The sequence below is a fragment of the Anastrepha obliqua genome, chromosome 3, assembly GCF_027943255.1.
Source record: "Anastrepha obliqua isolate idAnaObli1 chromosome 3, idAnaObli1_1.0, whole genome shotgun sequence".
Taxonomy (NCBI): Eukaryota; Metazoa; Arthropoda; class Insecta; order Diptera; family Tephritidae; genus Anastrepha; species Anastrepha obliqua.
The window spans coordinates 35,819,626-35,841,994 of record NC_072894.1 but is presented as its reverse complement, the minus strand read 5'-3'; the positions used below and the strand labels follow the sequence as shown (position 1 = coordinate 35,841,994).

Below are 22,369 nucleotides of genomic sequence, written 5' to 3'. Positions count from 1 at the left end.
AGGCCAACGGTGGCGTTATCTCTTCTTCAGTTTGATCAAATCCTTCAAAAAAACAAAAAACTCGGATGATGATGTAAGCCGTAGTAGCCTGTAGGTATGTCTCAAGGGTATTATAATTTTATTCACATAGGAATCGACATAAAGGGTGATCAGATTGGATATACTTTTTTCAATAGTTTTTTTACAGATCACGCGTAACTACTGTCAAACTAAATACACATTTTTGTTCAGTATTCATTGATATTTCATCATGGAAAGACTTATGTGCTCAGAACAACTTATGATGATGAGCGATAAGGCCCATTTTTGGCGTAATGGCTACGAAGCCATTCAATAATAGCCATTATATCCATTGAAAACAACTGTTTGGTGCGGCCTATAGGCAGGAGGAATCATCGGACCATATTTCTACAAAGACGAGGCCAATGTAACAGTGAATGGAGAACGCCATCGCGCTATGAAAAACTGAAAAACGACTTTTGGTTGCCGGAACATTTGGTTCTACTAGCCATACAGCCCGTGAAACAATGGATTTACTGCGTCGTTTGCTGTCGTTTCTGTGAGCACTTTATCTCTCGTCTAGGACCAGTGGATTGGCCACCGAGATCGTATTATATCACACCTGTGGACTTTTATTTAGGGGGGTTTGTAAAGTCCTCGTTCTTTGTAGGTAAACCAGCTTCGGTTAATGCATACTAAAGTTGTTCACAAGATACCGAACGAAGTCCTTCAGCGAGTCATTCAAAATTAGTGTTTACGGATAGCCGAATCACGGCGTAGTTGCGACCAACATTTATCTTTAAAAAATAAATGCCATGAATGGTTCTACACAAAAATAATAAAGATTGCCCAATCAATTTGAAATAAAATAACTTCAATTTAAAATCCGTTAGATATAAACATTTATATGCGTACCAAAATGTTCAGTATGAGAGCAGCCGATTTAATCATATCTCGCCGTCCGTTCGACCCTCCGTGCACACAATAACTCTCGCTAAAATTAATTTCTTTTCATGAAACACACATATTATTTTTTGCCTATAAACCATGCCCACTTCCCATATAAAAGTAATTTTCAAAATAAAAAAAAAATATCATCAAAAACTGATATCTCCGTAACAAATTAATCAAGTTTCGAGCAAAAAAATAAAAAAATAAGTTATAGTAGATGCTTTCCAAAATAAAAAATTTTCAACTACTTTTTGAGATTGGTTCTACATGAAGTGCACGAGCAAGTAATGACAATCATTTTGAACCCAGAATCATTAAAATCGGTTCATTTTTGACTAAGTTATGAGCATTTAAAACAAAATTTTTCTTATATATTTAAAAAAAATCGATTTTGAGTCGAAAAACAAAATTGTCGATAAATCTTGAAAAAAAAAAATTTCGGGCGAACAAAAAAATACGTGTCTCATTATTTTGACCAGAGAGCAACATATTTGAGTTACATCGAAATCAAAGAACATGACCCGAATTGAATTAAAATGGAAATCATCAGTATATATGTATATAGTTTTTTTTAATAGCGGTCGCCACTCCGTAGGTAATAGCTAACCTTCGAGTGTATTTTTGCCATAAAAAAAAGCTCCTCACAAATATCATTTGCGTTCAAAGTCGTCTTAAAACAGTAGGTCACTCCATTTGTGGAACAACTTCAAAACGCACGCCAAAAATAGGAGGAGGAGCTCGGTCAAACACCTAACAGAATGGGGGCGCGCCAATTATTTATTTATTTTTATCTATGAGTTTGTTTAATTAACAGCCAGTCCAAATTAAGTTTCAGTAAAATGTGCGTTGGTAAATTAATTTCGGTCCGGATCGAATTCATCACTACCTTACTTGTTTTCAGTTTGATTTGTTATGACTTTTAAATGAATTTATTTTTTTGGTTAACTTTTCGCATATATTAAAATGAATATTTATGTTTCTCGAAATATTACATTGAGCACCATGGCTGACTCTACTAACGCTTCATTAATAGCTAACAATGCTACGAGTTTCAAATTGCATTCACGCACGCGCAGACACAAACAATATATAACCAACGACATCGAGGTAAGCTCTTTGGAGGAATATACGTTCTTGCACATGCATATATGTGTGTGTGTACAAATACAAGCTTTATCCGACAACGCTTCCGTGACTGCCTCCACAGATCAGCTGCTTTCACCCAATAGGATCAACTTTAGATCCTGACGCCAACTGCCACTTCGTTCGCCACAACTATTACTGCAATTACGATACGAATGGCATCAACTATTTAGAATTTGCCGTCTGCACTGTGAGGATCGACGAATTGTCTTGGTATGGAGAGATAGGATATGTTGTGTGCACTATAGTTTTGCTACTATTTATTGTTTTTTCATTTTTCATAATGACAAAGTGGTTGTAAGTACATATTTAAGCACAATTATGTGCCTCTTTAGAAGTAAGTAGTAAATTCCGTTTCTTTGCAGTATTTTACCCAATTTGCTAACCTTGCACAATTGGTGGCTACTCAATGCTTATCAGTTCGGGGTAATTGTCGTCTCGACACTAATTGTTTTACCGATTCTATTTAAAAGTGCAATGGCTTGCAATACACCGAAAGAAAGCTATTCGCTTTTAATTACTGATTCGGTTAGTAAGACTTTCACCATGTACGGCTTCGGTTTGGCACTGATCGGAATTAACGCCAATTTATCTGTTCCGCCCTGTCGTTTTATCGCAAACTTAATAATGCTCTTATTAGCAAATGTTTACGTGCTTACTTTGATACATTTGAAAGCCGAGAATAATCTGCTACTGAAGGCGGAACAAACGGGTTTAATGTTGGAATGGCATGCGAAATTCTTTATAATCGTTTATGTGATTTACCTTTTTGCACACCTATTTGATCCGCACATTACCGCCATGTCCAGGAAATCAGTTACATCACGAGTAGGCTCAAATCAGTCGAATCGTAGCCAATCGCAAACAGGAGCAAGCTCGATTTCAAGAAGACAAATTGAAAATGCTGTTGTCAATGAGGATGTATTGGAAGAAGTTAATGGCGAATTTGTGGTAAGCGACGAATTAACAGCATTTGAAGTAAATCTGCGTGCTTTCTATGGAGAAATATTTGGAAAAGACTGTATTAGTTTGAATGTTTTATTTGTAAGTGCAGAGAGTAGTTTGATGAGATCTCATTCATCTCACATACAATGCATAATTACAGATTCCCATTTGGATTGCACTAACACTACTAATTCCAGTTATAAACGAGAATCGCCCATTCGATGGTTGGTACAAGTATTTATTAGGTTTGAATCTTTCAGTCACGCCACTTTTGCTATTCGGATATATAAGGAAGATAGACGCCTTAATATGTTTTATAATTGGATTTGTTGCCTCTGTTACTCTGCTTTGTGGCACAAACGATACAGTGCCGCCCAGGTTTTACAAAGTAAGAAATATGTTTAAGAAATATTACTTAAGTTATATGTCTTTGCACAACTACTTATTTTTACAAAATCAAACTTTTAACCTCTAATCACGCGCATTAATATAGAAACTAACATTAATTAACTAAGCATTCAAAAAATTTACCCTATTCTGGTTAAATTTGCCTTCATTTTTTTCCTCTCCTTTCCCTACCAAAAATATTAAGCAACCTTTAAAACACTTTTCATAAGTCTATTTTGGAATCGTCTTCAGCATTAATTGTCGCAAACCTGCTTTCCGCGAAGGTGAAAACGGAGCTTTCGGAGCTTAGAATATCTCATTTGTGTGCCGGTGCGTTGTCGAGGTAGGAAAATACCGAGTTGTACTACATATCTTCACATTTTCGCCCTCTCGCGTTGAGAGAGAATCTCTAACACTTCGGTGCGCTTACATATTGTCCAATATTTTTGTTATTTACGAGGTGCATTCAAAAATTATCGCGTTCTTCCACAAATCCGGGCATTTCTGGTGGATTACTTCGCGCAAATTGCGCATAACTTGCAGGTAATATTCCTTATTGACCGTTTTACCCTGTGGCAAGAACTCATGATGCACAACGCGCCTGCAATCGAAAAAAACGGTAAGCAAAACTTTTATATTCGACCGAACTTGGCGCGCTTTTTTCGGTCTTGGTCCGTTGAGATGATTGAGCTTTGGTCTCCACGTCACAAACATAAACCCACGATTCGTCACCAGTTATGACCCTCTGGAGCAAATTTGGGTCGTCGCGGACAGAGTCCAACATCTCATTAGCAATGACCGTGCAATGGTTTTAGTTGAAATTGAGCAGTTTTGGTACGAATTTTGCGGCGACCCGTCTCAAGCCCAAATCATTGAAAAAAAAAAATCAAACGGCACGAGCCAATCCAAATGTTTAGGTCCTCAGCAACTTCTCTAACGGTGATTCGATGATTGGCCAATACCATTTTCTTCACTTCATCAATTTTTTCGTCTGTTGTTAAAGTGCTCGGGCGTTCGGCACGCTTTTCGTAGTTCACATCTTCTCGGCCTTCTGAGAACATTTTGTACCACCAATAAACGTTGCTTTGGTAGTATATACTAATAGGAGCTTCTCCGTATTACACAGTCAACATTCGGAATACATTCGCGCACTTAATTTCGTTTTTCACACAAAATTTGATACAGGTTCTTTGATCCATCTTTTTGAATAGGTAAAAATCGAAGACGAGCCGAAACATACCGCCACAAAAAAATCGAAATTCGAATATACGTAACCTGCGAAAATTAAAAATTCGCGATACTTTTTGAACACACCTCGTATTTATTGCAATCAAAGTTTAAATATTTATTCCTTCCTCTCCATAGTGAAGCATAGCGTCACAACGATCAAAGTTAATGCTCAATAAATCTTTGATTTTGAATCTACATTTCGATATCATATTTATAGACATATTGCACATATTTGAACATGTACGAGTACATACCTATTTCGTCACGGACATGATGCCTTCGATATTATTTTATCCCAAAGGTACTTTGAAGAAAATATTCACACTCCAACCAAGGAGAAGTTCAAAAATGACAAATGAACGTATTCAGATGGCCGTAAACTTCAGCTTTTTCCGCTCCTTAGTTTTATTGTTATTTGGAAACTAACAAAACATACAAAATGACTGTAGTAAAGCGTAAATAAATGAATCGACCATATTTTAATAGTGTTTGACACTCCGATGCTACGTCCCTACAACATCACTCAAAATATCGGGTGTTTTTTTAATAGCTTAAGAACTTAAAATGATAATACAAAATTAAAATATCGTTGGAAAATTTTTTTTATTATAATCTGGTATACTATATAATTTCATGGCGTTTATTTTGTGAATAAAATATCCGGCATATGTGATTCCCCCATCGTGTAAATCGCACGTAAAATGAACGAAGTGCTCTATGAACTTCGTGAACAGATACATTTTTTTCAAAGTAAATTTCCACAATTTGGAAGCATTTGTTCTGGCGTTAAACGATTCATGACAGCTTGCCAAACCTTACTGAACAGAAAAGTTAATACAGTTTGTCATGCTCAACTGTTAATAGTTATCAATATCCATAGTTCTCATGCAGCTAAGAAACACCCGATATAAGACCGCTGAGCTACGCACAAGCATACTTAGTAACGACAGCCGCGATTGAATAAGATGTTTATTTAATCAAATTTCAAATTCCTCCGACAAAATTTATTATGTGTATATAATAGTTATACCTCTATACAGCTCTTTGGCACAATTGGGCTTTTGGCTGCTTTCATGATTTGTCATTTACTCGAGAAGCAAACTGGCACTTTAATTCATCAATGCTTACAATATGCAGCAGGCTGGAATCTTGATGCCGCCACCGTTATTGCTTCTTCTTTTTTTAGCTGTGCCACAGGTACTTACCTACACATACACCAAGGTTCCAATTTTATATATTCTGACGGCTGCTTACTTGCACATATGCAACTGTGACATACTAGGTTGTTAATTAAGCTTTGCGGTTCGATAAGAAAAGCGCAATTTTGTCATTTCAAATACACTTTATTATTTAGTATAGTCTCCCTGAACGTCAATACACTTGTTCCAACGAGATTCCAATTTACGAATTCCATCCCTGAAGTGAGAATGTGGAAGCGTATTTTGCAGCGCTTATGACCTCATCATTTGATGAAAAACCCTTTTTATGCATTAATTTTTTTAAGTCTGAAAACATTCTTCTATCGCTAGGGACCAAATCTGGTTAATGCGGTGGAGCATACAACAATTCAAACTTTCATTCATGCATTTTGGCCATTGTCAAAATGCTCTTGTGACATGGCACCTTGTCCTGATGAAAAATAATTTTTTATCTTATGCAAACTAGGTATTTTTTTAGGGAGCGTGTCATTATTCTGTTTTACAAAATTCTGGATGACAAAATTCTGTAAATTGCAAAAAAATTCTGCTTTTTAAAATTCTGCTTTTTTAAAATTCTGCTTTTTAAAATTCTGCTTTCTAAAATTCTGCTTTTTAAAATTCTGCTTTCTAAAATTCTGCTTTTTCAAAATTCTGCATGTTTATTCAAGTTTTGTGATTTTCGTCATACAAGAAGTAACAAAATAAACATTTAATTCATAAATATACATATAGGTATGTTTAAGCGATAACAATATTTTAGTTTAGCCAATTCCAATATTTTTTCATTTTCATTTCTTTTTTTAATAATTCTTCGCAGCTGTTCGTTTCTTTTTTAGAAGAGTTCTACGCAAAAATACTGTGGATTGCGTAGCCGGAGTTGGACTGATGAGGGTTATTTTTTTGAAGCGCGGCCAAAGGCCGCCCACGCGAAAAGGAGTTCTACGCAAAAATACGGTGGATTGCGTAGCCGGAGTTGGACTGATGAGGGTTAATGTTTTGAAGCGCGGCCGAAGGCCGCCCACGCGAAAAGGAGTTCTACGCAAAAATACGGTGGATTGCGTAGCCGGAGTTGGACTGATGAGGATTATTTTTTTAAAGCGTGGCCGAAGGCCGCCCCCGCGAAAAGAAGTTCTACGCAAAAATACTGTGGATTCTATCGAAACTGAAGAAAAAATTAATATTATTATTTTTCATTTAATATCTCGAATAATAATAAAAAATAATAATAATAATAAATTAAATAATTACATTACCTCTTTAACATTGTTAACATTGTATTTTAATACAGAATTTTGTAATACAGAATTTTGAAAGCAGAATTTTAGAAAGCAGAATTTTAAAAAGCAGAATTTTAAAAAGCAGAATTTTAAAAAGCAGAATTTTGTTTTTAGAATTTTGTACAGACAGAATTTCGACACCAACCCATTTTTTTAGGTCTAAAAGGTTAAAATAAATTTTAGAATTTATTGTATTGTTTTTTTTTTACCTTTTACAAGTAATCTTGTTTCAGACCCAAAGAACCTGGTACACACCTCTCCTTAGCTTCTTATTTTGATTTAGGATCTTAGTGATAGACATAAGTCTCTTCCAAAGCCATGAATCGAAGCGCAAAATCTTCTTTAACCTTTCGAAAACGCTCTAAATGTAGCTGAGAAAATTGCATTCGAATTTGTTTTTGTTCCATTGATAGCAAATGCGATACCCATTGTGCATACAGGCTTCTGAAACCCAATACTTCAGTCAAAATATTGCTTACATTGCCCAATGAGATGCCTAGGGCTTCTACTAAATCTCTTTCAGTCGCTCGACAATTCAAGTATTTTTTTTTTAATTTCTGGTGGTGTTGCTGTTTTCAGACGTCCTTGACGTGGAAAGTTTGTACGACCACGTTTAAATTCAGCAACCCATCTTTCCACTGTACTAATTGATGACGAAAAGTCCTACACTTTCAACATTCGCTCATAATTTTCCTTTGCTTTTTATCTTTCAAAAATAAAAATTCAATCACTACCAATACAATAAAAAAAAACTATTCTAGAGCAACGCACTCTCTTATCAAATCTTCTTGAACAACCTAGTACATTGCAGTATTGTAAGTTTGTATGTATATCTTGCATATCCTTCAAAAGTGGCACAACTAAAAATCTTTCAAAATGGAGTTTTTACATTTTACTTTTCATACTGTACTCCTCTATTAGGAATCAAAAATCAATTCGGTTCTTGTTATAATTATCTGTAAAAATAATTATGTTTCCCTAAGTGCTATATTAATATTTTTGCTTTAGACTTTTTGTACAACAAAAGTTATGCTTACTTTGAAGAAAATGTGAGATATACGAGTATATATCAATTTCGAAGCTCAAGTAGCAACTAATCATCATCTAATAATGTGTATCGAATATAATAAACACATAACGGTATTTACTTTCACATTACCTAAAGATCATAAAATTTGTATTATCTAATACCATGAAATTATTTGTTTAATGACTGAATTATTTCTATTACTACAGAAATGATAATTGTTTCTGAGCTAATTAAGGAGGAAAAGACGGATATCGCTTTTGGTGCAGTCACTGGCTTGGCAATGTATAATACATTAATGAGTACTTTTCCTTACATTGCATTCCTCCAGCCTTGTTTTGACGAAACATCTACGGTAAGTTACCAATATAATAAACACATACATACACACGTCACATAGAAGGAAAGTTGACTTCAGCACATTTGACTTTTATTAAAAGGCCAGCGGCATTTTTCGCAAAAATATCACTCAAATACTGTCCAATATTTCGATGATGTTTGCTTTATTAGGAAAAGTAAGCCTTCCCATTTATTATATTATGTAATATATGAAATTTCGTGGCCAACGGTTTTCCTTATTTCAGCGTTAGCACGCCTAATATTGTGCCCATAGGCTATATAACCTCTGATTAGTTACATGCATTTGGAGGGTCTAACGATCCCGGATCGTGGACAGGTCAATTGGCAACGCCAAAGTGGCCGATTATACGATTATTGAAATTGTTACGCCAAAGATTGTTTGATAATGTAAGGCTTACACCATGTAAGGTGGCACCATCTCCATGAAATCAGATTTCGCCCATAACAAATTTTTCAATGTGTTAAAACAAAAAATGGTTAGAATCCCTTCGTAATGTGCTTCTTTGATCGTAAAATTGTTACAGACATCATTTTCGCCGCCCTTCCAAAACACAGGCCACAGCACTATTTCTCGAAAATTGTTGTAGACCACAAAAATTGAGAACTTCAAATATTTATTTATAACTTGAAAACTCTTTTTGCATGAATAAGCTCGTATTTTCAAGACGAATCCAATGATATGAACAGCCTATTTTCGAAGAAAAGTGCAAATACCCACATTTTAAATCAGGACGCCAGTTTGACATTGAGATCCATCAATCTTTTAAATGCAAAATAATTTCAAGTAACAAAACATCCAATACAAATAAGACCAAGGCGTCGTCAGTGTATATTTGAACGCATCATAGACTTGCGCACTAATATCCAACTGCAACTGGTAGGTCACTACTTTCACACATTTGCGCGTCTACAGACAGAGCTCGAATCACTCAACGAATCTTAGCTGAAAGTGAATTCGAAGATTTATTTTGTGAAGGGAAGAGTGCAATCATTGAACGCATATTAAAAATGCGCAAGTTGGACATCCTAAGTTGCACAAGAGTGGTTGCATCACCAACTACATGGACATCGGCGAATCGCTACAACTTTCAGACACTGGAATTAACCAAATTTAGCGGCAGCTACCCTGACTGGTTGAACTTCTTCAAAATGTGCACAATAACGCTGAGTTGCAATTACAACGTTCACGACCCTCCTAACCTCGAAGGAAGAGTGGGGAACGGGACGATATAAGACAGGGCGAGTCCATCCATGTATACACAGATGGCTCAAAGCCCGAGGACAGGGTTGGCGGAGGTGTATATTCCGAACATCTGGGGATCTCCTCTAGTTTTCGGCTTCCCGGCTACTGTAGTGTCTTTCAGGCTGAACTGATGGTAATAATGAAAGCTGCGATACCTGGCGATGGTATCTACATTTTCACTGATAGCCAGGCGGCGATAAACCCAATCACAAAGCAGTCGACAACCACCAAGGTAGCCATGAAATGATGCACATCTCTTAACGAGATGACTGAGTCATTTCACCTAATGATACCATGGGCTCCTGGCCATTGTAACATTGAGAGGAGCTGCAGAGCCGATGAACTAGCGAAAATCGGCACCAAATTGACCGATGAGTACGTGGACAATGACATAGGCATACCCTTGCAAACATGTGAACTGCTAACCTTTGAGGAAATTGTAAGAGCAGCGAATGATTCCACTTGCAAAATCGCCCGACAGCTGTTGCCGACTCTTAATGCTAAACGTACGGAACTTCTACTAAGGCGAGATAAGAACAGTCTTAACGGGGCATTGCCTAATCGGTAGGCACGCTCAGAGAATGGGTGTTCAAACGCATGACTTCTGCAGAAGTTGTCTAGATGAGGAAGAGGAAGAGCCGACCCCGCACCTTTTGTGTCACTGTCCTGCTCTATCCAGACGTAGACTCACCATTTTGGGTAGTCAATCCTTTAATGGATTGGAAGATCTCAGCTCTGTCGGAATCATGGATCTTATACAATTTTTTAAAAACACACACTGGTTTTAGTAGAGATAAGGACAACTTCCCCATGCGGTATTACAATGAGCTATGAGGCGGAGTGTACCCCATAGTGGACAACCGCTTTAACCTAACCTAACTCATGTGATTACAAAAGTATTACAGTATATTTATATATTTAGATGGATTACAGTTTATACTTATATATTTTTTTTGATTGGTGCCAGTATATTGGGTGTCTGGCCGAGCTCCTCCTATTTGTGGAGTCCGTCTTGATGTTTTTTCCACAAATGGAGGGAGTTTTAAGTCGGCTCCGAACGGCAAATGGTTTTCATGAGCTTTTTCATTGCAGAAATACACTCGGAGGTTTGCTATTGCCTGCCGCTATCAGAAAATACTTTTCCGATACTCTGTTCGACAAGACTCTTAAATCGTACACGGTTCTGGACTGTTTTTTTTTTCGTTTTTGCTAGCTCGCGCAACATCGAGCTTCTCCAAGTAATCTTTAGCCGATAAGTTATTAAAGTGTGTACATTTTCATAGGACATTCTGCGTAAAAAAGCGAATTTTATTTTAAGTTATAAAGCCCTTACCGCAAACGATTGATATCTATTTAAATATTAACATAATAACAACGAATAAACTGATTTCTTTATCTTGCAGATTTTCATCACCAAGAACTGTTATACTGTATACGTGTTTCTTTTCATTATGATCGGGTATACTTTTCTGGGTGTTACTATTTCCGATTTTGAACTGCGCCGTAGTTATGGAATCTTCTTGTTTATATTTTGTTCAATTTTTATTTTATATTTAATACTAATGGTCTATGAATTCATCCATCCTTATGGTTCTCAACATTCTTCAATATTTTCGTATAATCCTTTGGCACATGCGGACTGGGCTTAAAAAATGTATCTATGCACGTAGTAAAAAATTAAGTAAATACATAAAATAATTACAAAAAAAAAAAAAAATAAGAAATAATGATAGTTTATTTAAAAATTTAAATATAATGTAATGGTAAAAATAGTTGTGTTCGCGAAGCTGACAGGTCTCGCGTACGCAAAACTCCAGCAAATTGGGGGAAAATTGAGAGAATAAAGTTATATTTCATTTTGAGGGGAAGCTAATAGCAGTCATGCTCGATAACACAAAAATCTATCACTGCGGAGGGAGTTCAGATAGTGTAACCAACATCAGACCGTTAATCGACTTTCAGTGATTTTGAAGGAATCAGCTGATTAGCGCTCATGATAGGGAATATGACAGCGGTTTTTTTTACAAGGCAGAAGACGGCAAAAACTGAGAAAAAATCAATGCAGGCTCCGCCCAAATGAAATTTTCTGTGAGCCATTTAACGGTTTGATTTTGGTCACACCTTAGGATGTTCTACCTGGGGATGTTTTCGACAACAACAATACGGGTTCGTTGTTTGCTTACGTCTACTCGGTATACAGCCGTTGGGCTACGTTATCGGAGGATCAACATCTGGAATCGGAACCAGAGAAAGCAGATTTTGACACTACTACCACTGCTACAAATAAAAAGTAGATCATAGAATTAATGGCGTTTGACCTTCTTTTAAGGATGATTATTCAATTAACACTTAACAGTTTAAAGGAGGGTGCATTCTGGGTCAAGGACTCGTCTGTTGCAGCCCAATCGATCAGTATCTACTATGATCGTAGTCCTGTCGAAGTAAAGGGTCTTCTAAAATTTTTGAAAAGTACACACTGGTTTTAGGAGAGATAAGGATAAGTTCCCCACTATGTAACTATGTACATACATATATGCTTGGGTGTCTAAGCACAATCATTCATATATACAATCATACCATTGGCGCGTACATCCTTTGTCAGATGCTCGGCTGAGCTCCTCCTCCAATTTCTGATGGGCACCTTGATGTTGTTACATGAAGTGTAGGGACTTACAGTTTTAAGCCTCCTCTGAACAATATATGTATGGCTTTTTATGAGAAGTTGTTTCATGGCAGAAATACGCACGGAAGTTTGTATGCCGAGGAGGAGTACAATATTTTCCAAACCTTAATATAAAGGATGATCAGATTGGAGGTACTCTTTGCAGAACACACGTGACTGCTGTCAAACTAAATACATTTTTTTTCGGTATTCATTGATAGCCATTACATCCATTAAAACAACCAGGAACCATCGGTTCATATTTCTTCGAGGCTGACGCCAATGTAAGAGTGACTATTGGATGCCGGAACATTTACTGCTACTAGCCATACAGCACGTGAAACAATGGATTTACTGCGTCGTTGGTTGTCGTTTCGGTGAGCAATTTATCTCTCGTCTCGGACAAGTGGATTGGCCACAAAAATCGTATGATATCTCAGCTGTGGACTTTTATTTGTGGCGGTATGTAGAGTCGTGCTTTGCGGATAAATCAGAATCGATTGAGTCAGTGGAAACTAACATTACTAAAGTTATTCAAGAAATACCGACCGAAATCCTCCAGCGAGCCATTCAAATTTGGTGTTTACGGATGACCGAATTGCGGCGTAGTTGTGGCCAACATTTGAGAGGAAATAAATGTCATGGATGATTTTACACAGAAATAACAAAGATGGTCCAATCAATTTAAATTTTCGTTAGGTTAGGTTAGGTTTGGCAGCCGCATCGCACATAGATACAGCGATGCCACTTAGACACGAAATAGGTCCGTTGTGAGCCGCAGGGGCTGAGCTACATTTCTCTTTCCATATTGAACCATCCTGAGCTTTTGATAAAGCGTAAAAGGTTGTTAATACCTCAAGTGTATAGATTATCTATATTCATTAAGTCTGTAAGCAACGATGATCTTTGGGCAAACACCAGTTCACATAGAAATTATGCGTCGCAAGGGGAAATGGATCAGACACTCATTGCGCAAACCACGGGATGACATCGCAAGGACAGCGCTAGACTGAAATCCCCAAGGAAGCCGTAGGTGCGGGAGACCAGCCAACACATGGAGGCGACATGTAGCAGCAGAGGCGGACAGCAGGCCATTCCTGGAGTCAAATTAAACATCTAGCTCTACATAAACGAATATATATGTATATATATTCATTAAGAAGTAGGATCTTAAACATTGGTTCCTGCTTCTGGCTACAGCCGGGCATGTGCAAAAAAAGTGTTGAATTGTTTTTAACTCCTCCTCATTCCTGCAGCTACGACAGAAATCATGCCTGTAAACTCCTAATCTCCTTGCATGATTTCCTAGGAGACAATGTCCTGTGAGGGCCCCTACTAAGGTCCTAATTTGAAGGCTACTCAATTTTATAATATTCTTGGACAGACGTAAATTTAGCCTTGACCATGTTTGCCTAGCAATTTCACAGATTCAGAATTTGATTGAATGATTTACAGAACTGATTAGTGCGTTCTTAATAAGAAGCTTACAAGTTGCGAGTGGTATCCGCATAAAATTACTTATGTTTGGCATACAGGTACCTTCTCTCGAAATTCGCATTGCTTTATTTCAATTTAAATCCTATACCTCTTAATTGATCACCTTATATTAGCTGAAGGAACATACTTTGAAAAACCTTTCTATTGATGCCTCATGAATTTTTGAGTAAAAAGTTCCGAATTACGTATGGATGCATGTGTGTTACTTATCTATTCAGCACAATACTGTTTCTTTCGCCATTCGATGACCGCACAAAAAATATTAGGTAATTTTTTCCATAATTTATTTATTTAATATAATTTGTTAGTTATTAAATTCGAATATGATCAACATTTAACACTGTAACATACTCGTACACAACTACGTACCTTAATTATATATTTATTATTGAATAATAAATAGTTCAATATCAACATTTTTGCAATTTGGAAATGTTTGGCAATAGATAAAATATTAATTTTGTATAATTAGGTTGACGCTTATAAAGCTAAATATAACTTTGAAATTAACCCAGTTGGCATAATAATACTTTAAAGGATTGGCTACGTTTTGCTTGCTAAATTCTTATACAAAGGAAAACGTTTAAATAATTCATAAGCAGTCCTATCAATGTATTTTATAATACTTTGCAACGAGTTTAAAATCAAGATTTCAAATATAGAAACACGATATCGTGATCTACCTCAAATTGGCACTTTTTTAGAGAAAAATATATTTTCACATTAGGGAACAAATTAGAATAAAACCTTTGGCATTTTGCATTAAATAATAGGTGTCTTTAATGGTATAGAGTTTCAATAATGAATATAGTGCCTTAAATTCGTAATAATTATCATACGATTTACAAACAAATTTATAAAAAAGGACAGGCCATTTAAGTTAAAGGGGAAACAAATTCTTCAAGCCCGTTACTAGGCTGGTAAAAATGGGATATTCCTGGTGCAGGATTCTTGGATTCTCAAGAATGAATATTTTAATTATTTCGGCTGTTCAAGCAACTAAAGTGTCTATTAAACAAGTAAGAGAGTACTTAATTCGTCAGTACTGCAATTCATATACCCGTGCATTTTTATAAATATATATCTATAATTGGCGCGTACACCCTCTTTTTGTGTGTTGGCCGAGCTCTTCCTCCTATTTGTGGTGTGCCTCTTGATGTTGTTCCACATATGCAGGGACCTACAGTTTCAAGCCGACTCCGAACGGCAGATATTTTTTATGAGGAGCTTTTTCATGGCAGAAATACACTCGGAGGCTTGTCATGCCTGTCGAGGGGTGACCGCTATTAGAAAAGACTTTGTCTTCAATTTTGATGTTTCACCGAGATTCGACCCTACGTTCTCTCTGAATTCCTAATGGTAGTCACGTACCAACCCATTCGGCTATGGCGGCCGCCAATTTATAAATAATTAAAATTTATTTTGGCCATGGAATATTAGAAAAAATTCTTTTATTCTTCATTGCCCATGAGTTTTTGTTATTCTAAAAATTACGTTTTATTAAAATATGCACGGGCATATAAAGTTAGGCAATTTTCATTAGCTTAAAACTTTTCAGTAGCTAAAAATTGTCGTTATACGGACACTAGGCGTATTTATTGGCCCATTTCGTAAATCTCCATAGAAACTCATCTTGTGTCAGGGGCAATGTACTCGCCGAGTTTCACAAAAATATCTGAACTTTTCCTTGAGTTATTGCTTGTAACAACAGACGGACGGACGGAAATTTAGTCTTAACATATACTAAGTGGGTATGGCTTTTATCGGATCTCAATATTTAGGTCGGATCTATGTAAATGCGGTGGAGCCGTCAATGCCCGTTTTTCAAAATTTTACTTGGATCATATTTCTTTTTTGGACTCATAATTTGTACCAAATGTAAGTAACTTCGCAAAATTTATGACAGAGATATCAATTTGAAATATTTGAGAAAATAATTAACATTTTTTGCTGGAAATTTTTTGGGACACATTTTTTTGCTAATTATGAACAATTGTACAGAATTGTTTACTACTTTTTTTAATAAAACTTAGACTAGCTCAGTAATCTATGCAAGTTTCATGTTGGGATTCCCATAACTTTTTGAGTTATATACAAATACGTGCAGCGAATCAGTGAAAAATATCTCCTTAGCGAAGTGAATCGGTGAAATGAACTCCAAGGAAGGCGTAATAAGTACATACTCGTAGAGTTGTAGGCTCACCGTATTTGAAACTGATTGATACCCAATATTTTAGTAGTTTTTGGTAAAAACAAAAACATTAGTCCATTGAAGAAGAATTGTGATGAAACGTTTCTCATGCACTAAAATCTCATTTTTCGATTACTGGCAATTTTGTTGTTTTTTGCGATATTACGCTTTATTATAATTATTGTGTATTACCTATAACGAACGGATTCGAGGAAATTTTCAGTTTATTTGATCTTTTTGATACCAACTAATTTCTCTAGTAAAAGCTGTACTCTTTGAAACTTTGGTGAATACTGGTAACACAATATTTTAGAGTTTTGAGAAAGTTCATAGAAACTTGTTCACGGAATATACTTATGTACATATTTCGGTGCAAAGTCAAAACTAACAACTTTTTAGAATAATTTTAAAAGCCTGAGAAACAGATTTTACATTTTCTTTTCTTTTTTAATTTTGTTGTTTTTCGATATAGAAAAAAATTGCATTTCATCAGTTTCCCACTTTTCAATAACAGTATTTCACAATATTTCAGTTCCTCGAAAATACTCATAAATATGTACGTAAATTCGCTTGTTCATATTTGCTCTAAACAACTATTGAAACTTCTTGAAGAAGTCAAGCAAACAATTTTCGACTACAATTTGAATTTAAGCTACCAGAACTATTGGCTTATTTAGCATCCCAGCACTACACAACTTAATTTCTAATTTGCAATAATCAAAGTTATGCTAAGTAGTTAATAAATGTAAATGGACATTTTTTTGGATGGCGTGGCGCGAATTTCTCTTTCTGTAGTCTCATCTAGACAACATTATTTGACTGTTTCTAGTTCCTATTGCATTCATCGTATTCCAATGTGTTAAGCTATTAGGTAATATATCAATTGACTTCCTTCTCTCCAATTGCCGCATTGGCATTTACATCCCCGTTGTTGGTATTACAGTCAGCTGTCGACAGCATTTCATTATTGCTCTTCACATCAGCGCGATCCGCAATTATATTTGCCCAATTTGCATTCGTCTTAACTATCTCAATGTCATAGCGTAGCTTTTGCAAATCCGGATAATTTATCGTCGATTGCTCCAATGCTTGCAGTACCGACAATACATTCTCCAATTGATTGGCGTATATACGTAGCCGTTCATTATTGTTGTTGTCCTGCTTTTGCTCTAACATACTCTGCATTAACAATAGCAGATATTTTTGTATTTAATTAAAGGGTTTAAATATTATAAGTTCCGAAGTCTTACCTCTTGAGTTTTTATAATCGTACTGAGAAAGTTATGGATTTTAAAATGCTTGAATTGGCCCTCTGTCTGCCACATTTTCAGCAAATTCAAAATGCTATCCGCATCGTTTTCTGCTACTCGTTCATGTGTGCCGTCCTCTTCGCCAGCAATGTTGTTTATTGGTGATTGGGTGGGGCAAAGCAGTTGTTGTTGCAAGGGCGAAAACTCAACGGTCGGTGAGAGTTTCTTGTAATTGCTGCAGAGCGTGCTCAAATTGCAAATGTCCTGCGTTAGACGCTATCGGTTGGCATTATATGTTTTGAGGGAATTCAATTTGAATTTGCAATTAGCCAATTCAAAAGTGCAGTTGATTTATATATGTGTGAATTTATGTGAGTATATATTGTTGGAGAATATTTATTTTTTCGTGATATGTAAGTGTGTATATTATGTATGCATGTATGATATTAACAAAAATTTAACATTTTTCGCTTTAGCGGCGCGAAATTTTTTTTAATTTTTTTTTTTTTAGTTTGAGAAGAAAAATTATAATATTGATGATGACGGTTGATGAAGGATTATGAGATGTGGCATCATGTTAGGGATAAGTGAAAAAGTAAAATAACATTAATGATCTTCATGAGATGATTCGAACCTGTGAAATATGTATTTGGTGAACTAGGAAAAGCTTAAAAATTAAGAAAAAACAAATTGTCAATTTATTTATAAGCATACACCTACTTAGCGAAGTAAGATACAATATTATTTTAAACGTTTGCTTAATTAATGAAAAGAAAGCAATATTTTGTGAAAAAAATTAAACATTATTTTGAATAAGTATTTATGTCCGCAGACCTATACGAAGAGTGGAAAGCGCGTGCGGGTTTATTCTAGGATCAACCCAAAGGGTATCTATTAGCTGTGTATCTTCATAGTTATTAAATTACCTTGGAATGCCTGCCCAACCAGGATGTATTTAGTTGGGGAATAAGTTCATACCGTTTTTATATTTTCATTTATTTTACAACGATTTGTTTGTTGTTTGGTAAAGGGTAAGTATTCATTCGATAGAACTCTTTCTGCTCTACAAGACTACGTTAATTGTAATTTTGAGTTATTTAATTTTTCATTAGTTTTGAGGTTTAGGAAATGGAATACCCAGGAGCCAAAAATCAACATTTTCGACACCTGCTCTTCTTTGCTTTGCACATCGCTGCGTGAACTGAATACCATTTTAGAAATCGAGTTTAGCAACAATTTCGAGAATTGGAAAAAAATGTGAGCATAATTTGCCTATGATATTACTTTCAAATGTACAAATTAGCTTTGAAAGAATAAATAACAATTGTAAAATTTCTAAACAAAGTCAAAGTCAACTTGGTATCCTTGCAAAACTAATACCGCTATGCAAAATGACATTGCTCCACCAGTAGCTTCGTCAAAATTGGAAAGGACCTCTCCCAGCCGTTTGATACCGAACAAGGTTTCAGATAAGGTGACTCGCTGTCGTGTGACTTTTTTAACCTGACGCTGGAGAAGATCGTGTGAGCCGCAGAACTTAATCGCTCGGCACAATATTTTATATTAGCGTACAATTGTTGGCGTATGCCGTTCATATTGACATCATTGGCCTTTAACAACTGCGCAGTTAGTTCTGAATTTTCCAAACTGGGTAAAGAGACAAAGCGAATGGGTCTGGTGGTGAACGAGGACAAAACAAAGTACCTCCTGTCTTCAAACAAACAGTCGGCGCACTCGCTTATCGGCACCCACGTCACTGTTGACAGTTATAATTTCGAGGTTGTAAAAAACTTCGTTTATTTAGGAACCAGCATTAACATCGATAACAATGTCAGCCTTGAAATCCAACGGAGAATCTATCTTACCAACAAGTGCTACTTTTGACCAAGCAGGCAATTGAGTAGTAAGGTTCGATGACAATATTCGATGAGGCGTCCCTTGAAGTGTTTGAGAGAAAGATTATGCGGAAGATTTTTGGACCTTTGTACGTTAGTAACGGCGAGTACCGCAAGCGATGGAACGATGAGCTGAATGAGCTTTACGACATAGACATAGTGCAGCAAATAAAGATTCAGATTCCAAATGGATACAAATGCTCCGGCTCCGAAAGTATTCGATGCGTTACCAGCTGATGATAACAGAGGAAGGTCTCCTATGCGTTGGAAAGATCAGGTGGAAAAGTACTTGGCTTCACTTGGTGTGTCCAACTGGCGTCGGTTAGCACGAGGAAGAAATGACTGGTGCGCTTTTCTAAACTCAGCCAAAATCGCGTAAGCGGTTATCGCGCCAACTTAGAAGAAGAAGATCTGACTGGTTGAAAGCCATCGCATAGACCTATTGGTCCTGGACCTTTACTTTTCTCTATGGTAGACATCTTGTAATAAGTCTGCGCCTTTTGCGAATCTAAGTAAACTCTGAAGTCCTAACCACGAGATTAAAGGTTTTAAAATTTAAAAAATTTTGCATTGGTGCTAGAAATATTAGCATCAGAAACGTCTACAAGAATGAAATAGTAGCGTGGGTGTAAATATTTCGGTGCATTTATAGAACACGATGTGAATTTTTGAAGCGAAACTTCTTAGGCGTCGATGGACGAGCGAGATCGGAGAGTAAAATTTCAAGGCCATACAACGTTTTAGGCAATTTCGTTCCGCGAGTGAGAAAAAAGGTATAACATAGAGGAAAAAGAGAGAGAGAGAGCTATACTTTATATATATCTTAGATACGTATTAGGGTATTTTTCCTGAATTTTTCCTTGCGGTTGCTAATTTCTAGTGAGAAATAAGACTGCCTACTTTTTGGCGCTTGTTTGTTGGTGCAAACTTCTAGGAAATATATTTTTGGTGCCTACTTTTTGGCGTTATATTTCCTTGGTGCCTACTGTTTGGGACGTTTTTTGGTCCCAGTTTTTTGGTGCCTACTTTTTGGCGCTTATTACCGTTTCCTGGCTAGTGCTTGTGCGTACTATAAAGTGCTATCCATTCCGGCGTCGGATTTATTGGTATACACCGGTCGACCCTTCTCCGTTTTTTTGTAAGTTTTGTATATTTTTATTCTCTGCAAATGTTGTGAATTTATTTAGATATATATTCTTTCTCTCTCTCTCTCTCTCCCTCGTTCTTTCTCGGGTCTCTCCCTCTGTCTTTGTCTGCCTTGAAAGTTTCACTTTTGTTATGTGTACTTTGCTACACGCACTTTTTTCTTTAGGAATACAAAAGCAAATAACATACATATGTACTTTCAAATCGAGTTTTAAAATATTCTTCCACTTTACGCTAGAGTTGAATTGAAATTTAATAGAAAATTCTTTTTCTGACCAACAAAAAGAAACAAGTTGGTAATTAGAAATAACAATTTTCACCTATACTAGTATCCATGCAATTTGGTGTATTTGTTAAAGTAAAAAGAATAAAAACAAATGTAAGTAACTTAAAGTGGTTTCCACTAACACTGATTTTATTTATGTTTTAAATTTTTAATTAAAGTATACATAATCGTAAGAAATGTTCAATACATAAATACAAAACAAAATTGAGACAGAAATAATAATATTACAATTTATCTCCCAAACAGCGAAAATACAAATTGTAAAGTGCAAGCAATAAGAAAATGTATACGTAAATCATTATTTGGTACACACGTACAGCGTTTTAGTGCATTAAAACACAATATAATAATAGTCAGTTTGTCCAGTAATGAAAAAAGTAATAAAAAATGTTGTTCTTGTTTCCATTCATCTCGAAAATCAATATAAAAATGTATAAATGTATGTTCTTGCATAAATAAATACGAAAAATATAATTGTCATTCCCTAGATTCTACTAATAAGTCTGTCGAAATCGTTTTGATTTTATTTTCTTTATCGTTTCGTTTTCGGATATCGCTTAGGAAAATTAATACTCGAATTATAAAAATGAATTTGAGACCAAAGTAACTACAAATGTATAGCAAGGACAGTGCGTTAACTAATAGTAGCGTACATGCGACTAAGTTTGTAAATATGTATATATGTATGTATGTATGTATAAATAGAAGTCTCCCAGTTTCGGTGAGTTCTACAACGAAAATAAATGCTTGTGCAAAAGTAACTCAATTCTAATGCGAAAAAAAACATTGATCAATCGATGATAGTATTTTAACGTTACTTCAAAATCTTACGTCGATTTCGTTGCGGTGTCGCTGCATTTCCGCTTTCGTGTTCGACAGATCGTTGTTCTTTAAGAGCAACTCTTGTGTGGCATCCATTAGCTCGTCTTGCAGCTTGATATTAACATCTTGTAGATCTTTTAACTTTTCAAGCATATCCTCTTTATTTTCCTGTAACTTATTTCTGAAAGAAAAAAAAAAACAAAAAAATAAAATTAGTTTTTTGACCAATATTTGCTGCTTATTCACTTTAAATTACTCACTTATCAACAATAAGTTGCTGTATGCAACTGTCGTTATCCATTTGAATAAGGCGTAGGACTTTGAGCAACTTTGTAACCAAACTATCAACCTCTATCACCTGATCAACAACTGCTTGGGCCGTGCAATACTCTATTAGGGACGGCATCTCAGCAACCGAATCGTGGCAGCTAACTTCGTCTGAATTATCATGCTCACATTGACTGCATAAATTACGAAAGCAAATAAATTTAGCACAAACAAATTTTAAATATTTGGCGGTATTGTTACGTTTCGTCAATTTCACTCACTTTAGCTGCAACGACGCTTTCTGCACACTTTGCATAGTGCTGATCTGCAATTCCATCTGCTGTCGATTTACTATAGCCTGCGACAAGTTATGTAATGACTCATCGCCAGAAGCTGGATTAACAAGTTCCGATGGTATTTCCAATTGGGAAACAATGCCGGTACATGAAGATACCATATTGTGTGAATGTGAATCCGGCATAGTCACATCTTCGAGCACGTTATCCATCATTAGGCAGGGTTCAGTTTCCGAATCGAGCATTTCAGTGGAATCGGAGTCATCTGATGGAAGACAAAAAAAGTTTAGTTTTT

The 22,369-nt window shown here is 35.9% G+C and overlaps 2 protein-coding genes across 8 annotated transcripts in view; one reads left to right on the top strand and one right to left on the bottom strand.

The window, feature by feature from the left end:
- Positions 1 to 1,884: 1,884 nt before the first annotated feature.
- On the top strand, positions 1,885 to 11,423 carry LOC129241281 (uncharacterized). Of its 2 annotated transcripts, none has more exons than XM_054877531.1 (7): positions 1,885 to 2,058; positions 2,159 to 2,307; positions 2,460 to 3,138; positions 3,200 to 3,427; positions 5,697 to 5,853; positions 8,369 to 8,514; positions 11,166 to 11,423. In XM_054877531.1, the coding sequence occupies exons 1-7, from the start codon at positions 1,915 to 1,917 to the stop codon at positions 11,409 to 11,411; spliced, it is 1,749 nt and encodes a 582-aa protein (XP_054733506.1). In that variant the 5' UTR covers positions 1,885 to 1,914; the 3' UTR covers positions 11,412 to 11,423. The 2 variants fall into 2 exon arrangements, with proteins under 2 accessions (XP_054733506.1, XP_054733505.1); XM_054877530.1 differs by having other exon boundaries at positions 2,159 to 2,391.
- Positions 11,424 to 15,456: 4,033 nt separating this feature from the next.
- The window catches only part of LOC129243138 (uncharacterized), a 48,982-nt gene continuing 42,069 nt past the window's right edge, over positions 15,457 to 22,369 (bottom strand). For 5 of the 6 annotated variants that reach the window (XM_054880294.1, XM_054880296.1, XM_054880297.1 and 2 more), the window contains exons 7-11: positions 22,060 to 22,339; positions 21,772 to 21,972; positions 21,521 to 21,692; positions 17,363 to 17,638; positions 15,457 to 17,291 (exon numbers count right to left, since the gene is read on the bottom strand). In XM_054880294.1, coding sequence (XP_054736269.1) covers positions 16,992 to 17,291; positions 17,363 to 17,638; positions 21,521 to 21,692; positions 21,772 to 21,972; positions 22,060 to 22,339 — 1,229 coding nt within the window. In that variant the 3' untranslated portion in view covers positions 15,457 to 16,991. Of the gene's footprint in view, positions 17,292 to 17,362; positions 17,639 to 20,787; positions 21,458 to 21,520; positions 21,693 to 21,771; positions 21,973 to 22,059; positions 22,340 to 22,369 lie in introns of those variants that run through there. The other variant, XM_054880299.1, reaches the window with a different exon arrangement.

What these genes read in the sequence shown, in the direction of transcription:
- LOC129241281 (XM_054877530.1), top strand. Translation starts at nt 1,915, where the DNA reads ATGAATATTTATGTTTCTCGAAATATTACATTGAGCACCATGGCTGAC. An exon ending in ATATAACCAACGACATCGAG is followed by an intron (nt 2,059 to 2,158) that starts GTAAGCTCTTTG and finishes CTGCCTCCACAG; the next exon opens with ATCAGCTGCTTTCACCCAAT. An exon ending in GTTTTGACGAAACATCTACG is followed by an intron (nt 8,515 to 11,165) that starts GTAAGTTACCAA and finishes TTTATCTTGCAG; the next exon opens with ATTTTCATCACCAAGAACTG.